The 5,479-nt window shown below is 40.3% G+C and overlaps 1 protein-coding gene across 2 annotated transcripts; it reads right to left on the reverse strand.

The window, feature by feature from the left end:
* Window positions 1–477: 477 nt before the first annotated feature.
* Window positions 478–5,393, reverse strand: RB195_013887 (uncharacterized protein; the record flags this gene model as incomplete). Of its 2 annotated transcripts, none has more annotated exons than XM_064203900.1 (6): window positions 478–583; window positions 747–833; window positions 924–991; window positions 1,213–1,271; window positions 1,404–1,490; window positions 5,342–5,393. In XM_064203900.1, 6 exons carry the CDS (start codon window positions 5,391–5,393, stop codon window positions 478–480), a joined length of 459 nt encoding a protein of 152 aa, XP_064059781.1. The 2 variants fall into 2 exon arrangements, with proteins under 2 accessions (XP_064059781.1, XP_064059782.1); XM_064203901.1 differs by lacking the exon at window positions 5,342–5,393 and adding an exon at window positions 4,170–4,251.
* Between the last annotated feature and the right edge of the window lie 86 nt (window positions 5,394–5,479).

A 5,479-nucleotide genomic window follows, 5' to 3' on the forward strand; every position in this document is an offset into this window, starting at 1 on the left:
TAACAAAAAAGTCAATAAAATTTTACAATATTATATCAAGTGAAGCCTCATCGTACTCATATTAGAACAAATACAATAACCATTGCATTTGTTTCAACATAGGTACGGTAAGGCTTCACTTAATATAATATTGTAAAGGTGTTCGTGGAATTTACCGCTTCGTTTATTTCACATTTAAGATTTGTATTTCTTCTACTCGAAGATTGTACATCAAACGCTACATCGTACTGTCAGAAGTTTTATAAATTAGGGTTCATCATCAATACTGTCGGCCCTGAGTTGAGAGAACGAGTTAGTACTACTATAATACATCTGCTAGCGTCAATCAGATTGGCGTTAATCTCACTAACACTTCCCAACGAAATGAGGTTCAGCTGGAAATTTCGTTTGTTGTGGCATCAAAACATTACAACTTGTTTGAAAGTCGCCGAAAATCTGCTATAAATGTCTCGAGCATAGGGGCTCCCTTTAAAGTATTTACAACGCTAGGTCACGGTTTTCTTGCTCCACAGCTACAACCATTGGGGAATCGTCGTCGTACGGGCTGATCCGTCTCGAAGAAGGTTCCTTCCAGCTCCTGCTTCTGAAAAGAAACTTCGCAACATGAAAGAACTAAAAAACTATATGTCTCAAACTACGTAACTACGCCAAGAGCAATGGAGGGTTACCGCGAAATCTACTCAGAGGAACCTGCAGTTGTTTGTAGAGTCTAGCAAGTCAGTGAAAAATGAGAGTTCAAAAATTACCTGCTCGGTAAAGTATAACCGCTATTGTTGAAGAAAGCCTTCATGTGCTGATAAACCGTTTCAGGAAAACCTCGGAACATCCGATATCTAAAAGAATGAGTTTGTTTTGTGGGAGAAACGAGAAAGAAACATAACCGGCTTCGAGTGGTCGATGTTTCGATCTGGGATATAGCGCACATTCTCGACATTGTACAATGGGACGTTGTCAAAGCTTGACATGAGGTCGTTGGATAGGAGGTAAGGAGCTGAAATAAGATGTCGCGGTCAAAAAAATACGGAGAAGATTTCTTTAGAAGCGAAATTTAAAATCTTAAACAGAAAGAGTTCCATATAAAAATCCAGGAGGAAAAAGACTTCTACAACTGATCCTTCTATATCTCAGAAATTTTTGTGGTGCATCTTCAAGTTATGAATTTTCTCGTAATTTTTTCTGCACATATATGGATTAGGCCTACTTGGTTCTCACCTGCTCTGTATGTGTTAGTGAAGCCAGAATTTTGACTTTTTCCATAGAAGGGGGAATTTCTAAAAAATAATTGTATACTACAGTCTGACAAGTCTTACCAGAAACTTCAGTAACCTCCCAGTCTTAGTTTGAAACAGGCAAGGTAGGTACTGAAAAAAATCATTATTTCGCAATCCTATTCTTCTATATACCTTTCTGATGGTTCGTACGGTCGAGTTGCCGCACCCATGTTTGAACCATAGCCATTCCTGTAAGCATAGCGACTGAACGCCGTTGGCCTGAAAATAACTGACTATTACACTCTAAAAAATGACAACATGTCTAAAAAGCGCAGTTTTTATCAAGCGTGTAGTTAGCCCTCCACAATTGTTTTCGAGTTTACCCACACAATGAAATTTGACTGAAGTATTTGTTTTGTTTTGAAACGGCGTTGAAATTTTTACACACTTATATTTTCTTACAAAGAGTCTAAATAGCCGATTGCATCTGGCGCAGAGATATACAACTTCTAATCCTAGATATGCATTCATTACAGTGCTGCTGTACTTAAAGGCACCACTCGACGTATCTGAGGTGGCATGGATTTCAGGTGAAGTATTTGTATATGGGATAGTAGATTATGGAGAGAAAGGTGATTCCATCCATTTCTTCCTAATTGCCGTAAAAAACTGTCCGGAAGATACGGCTTCGGGCGTTTAGGCGCACTACTTCTTACAAGGAGTTCGACTGGAGCGCGAAAGCCTCGTGCACGCACCGCATCTTTCGGGCGGTTTTCTACTGCAGTTAGGAAGAAATGGACGGAATCACCCTCCCCTCCGTGATCTACTATCCCGTGTACGAATACTCCACTTGAAATCCGTACCACCTCAGATTCGTGGGGTGACGCCCTTAAACAGAAGTGAATGAATAAAGAAGAACAAGGATCAAGGGGCGAAGCATTCGAAATAGATGCACTCGATCAGTTGTTCGAACGCTCTCCTTTATACGACTAAGAAAAGTCTTCTTCATAAAGTGTATGATTCAAATGAGGACAGGAGTAATCAGAACGTTCACGTCAACGAATCTTCTCGCTGTGATATCACATTGTCTCCAAGACAATGATCATGTTCCTTGTTCCACTTTTTAAATCTACTGTTATATTTAGGACCGCAGTTTCGGGTGGTTCAGCAGAAGGCACTAAGGGGTTGTGCTTACTAATACTACCGACTGCCATTAGAATCCATAACCATGTCAAAAATTCGCCTTCTTTGGGTTGCGTTCCGCTACAGTGTGTATGTCTGTGCGAAATCGGACGAATCGACGGGAAAAATCTGCGCACCGGCGCGGTAGCTCAACTTTTAGATCTGAATCGAAGCTTTTACGATGGTACTAGCGTGACGTAAAATAGTTTAAAACTTTTCAATTGCAACTTCTTAATAACCACATCAGGAATGCGCATTTACTCATATAAAAATACAAATTGATAGATATACTACCGTACACAAGCATGTCTTAAAGGCATCACCCAAAGAATCTGGAGTGGTACGGATTTACGGTAGAGTATTCGTATACGGGATCGTAGATTATTGAGAGAAGGGTGATTCCGTCCATTTCTTCTTAATTGCCATAGAAAACGGCCCGGAAGATACGGCTTCGAGTGTTCCGGCGCACTATTTTCCACAAGGAGTTCGATAGGAGCGCGCCGGCCTTGTGCACGCGCGCATCTTCATCTTTTACAGCAGTTAGGAAGAAATGGACGGAATCACACCCTCTTCATAATCTACTATCCTGTGTACAAATCCTCCACCTGAAATCCGCACCACCTCAGATTCGTGGTATGCTGCCTTTAAGGGAGGTGAGTTTTCTCGGTCTAGAAAATTTCCGTGGAGAGGACAATCTTGCGATCTGTTATAAGAGTTTGGGGCAGTGTAGCACAGTCGGTAACAGGCTCCGCTGTGACTGCAACATGATCGGAGGTTGGAAACCGCCCTCGTGCCAACCAGACCTTCCATCCCTCTGAAGTCGATAAATTGGTATCAAACATGACTGAGAGGATAAAAACACTGAGTTGTTACATCGGCTATGTCACACAAGTCGCAGTGTAGGCTAGTTACACGATCGTAAAAATCAAACGATTCTGAGTTGAAGTGAACTCGTTGGCGCATCGCAAGCGGATTGATTAACGCCAGACACTTTATCCTTTATAAGAGTCTAATTGTAGAATATCACAATCGAATTGAAGTATGTGGGTGTAAATGAGCGGTATCACTGTTTCCACACTCTTTAATTTAGGAAACATTCAAAGGGTTCACCTTATAAATTGGAGTCTGTGGTTTCCCATTTTCCTTCGTCGAAATGTGTACCTTCCATCTGACTGTTCTTCATTTCCATAATCATTTCCTGCAATTTGTCTCATGCATTTTTCATTTTTTGTTGCGCTGGAGCAGGGGGGCAGTGGGACACGATTGGTAATCAAATTCATGCAGGAAAAGTAATGGAACGAAATTGCTTACCTGTGTTTTCGAAGCCCTCCGGCAGGAAACTTGTCGACTTCACTGAGTTCGTTAATTTCGGTTGTATAACGTAGCAAAAAACGGATACACTGTTGACGAGTAAAATGAAGTGCTCAATAAGCATATTCGTCTCCGAAACGTAGACTATTTGACCACGTGATGAGCTTTGTCCTCGTTTATATAGCGGACTCTATGACAGACGGCTAGCTGTCTCCTCAGTGCTTTGTCGGGGTGGTCCTCATCCGATTCTCTATGGTAGGTTTGGTGTGAAAGGGCACATTTCTACAGCAAAATTTAACAGTTTGTCGAATTTTGCACAAGACATTCATTGCGTCAGGAACGGATCCATGTAAGACTGTTATTTTATGGATGGACTGAGATTTATATTATTGCTGATCAGGAAACACGCCCAATGCGCTGTTTTGGTCAAATAAGCTCTTTTAACGTTTGTTTCATCAAACTTACTTGTGACTGATGTCTCTCGCTTGTTTTCTACGCCATCCTGGCAAGATTCTTTGGGAATTATGACAAGGGATGCTTGCTGCATTGCAAGCGGGTTTTCTCCTTGTTTTCTTTTAAAGTTTACGAGCATTCATTGAAAAGCTATTCCTAGCAAAGCTCATAATGTACTACATAAGGTCTGGTTTGCAGTCTAGGACTTGGTCAGCTTGTATGGTGTGTCATGCAAATATTTACTCAACGCTTTTACGCATAAATCTCAGATCCTCATATCATGAAGGTGCAGCAATCGTGCAGTGTAACGTAAACACCTCCAACCTTTTCAACCAGCAAAACCATTTCTTCAGAACTAGAGTTATAAAAACTGGATTTTCTAATCTTCTTGTCTTGTGCTTCAATTGAGATGATCCTGATGAAAATTACTACCAGCGAGCACACGATTAGCAGAAAGCATGACTCAGCGGGTAACTCGTAGCCGTCCGAAGCACCGGATAATCTTCAGTGGTACAATTGTAAGTCATTTTCGCTCGAACACGGAAGGCAGTATAAATAATAAAGAGAACGTAATTTGAAACGTATACTAAATTGCTGATTTTTTTAGAATCAAGAAATATTTCTCTTCCAAGAAGTGGAGTGAAAGATGCTTGAATTGAAAAATGGAAGGATGGAACTCTTGTTATTTTTCCGTGTACCTCAATAATTATATTGCATTTTGTATTAATGTGGCTTAAATTATTCTATATACATATCTATACGATGAAACTGTTTGGAAGAGGCAATCTTCAAATAGATTAACCTCTGGTACTCCCATGTCGAAGCTATTACTTCTAACATTGCAAATTTTCATGTTATGTGAATCAGGGACGAAATGCGACGTCGTTTCTGGGAAACGTCTTGAAGAAAACACCCTTGAAATGCGTCATTAGGAATTGTTGACGTCCAGACTATTGATGAAATAGTGCTAGTAGTTTCGTCACAGTCATAAGTTCAGATGATTTGCGAAAAGCGATCAAAATCATTATAGAGTTGTTGAACACAACCATCCCTGTCAAACAAACATTTGGATTGTCGACGATCACGCACTGCACATTTTTCTCTGCGTTAGCAATCAAGAATATAAGGACAATAATATAATAACGACAATAGGACGATCCAGAATACAGGGGTAGCATCGTGACCTTGTAAGAGCGACTTCTCGAGAAGTAGAATCATTACCAAATCAGTAATCATTTATTTAAAATGAGCACCAGATGTTAATAATTTATTGTTAATATTTGTAAGCCACAGATATTTCATTATTCTACTTTTTTCGACTA

Source organism: Necator americanus, chromosome V, assembly GCF_031761385.1.
Source record: "Necator americanus strain Aroian chromosome V, whole genome shotgun sequence".
In the NCBI taxonomy this organism is placed as follows: domain Eukaryota; kingdom Metazoa; phylum Nematoda; class Chromadorea; order Rhabditida; family Ancylostomatidae; genus Necator; species Necator americanus.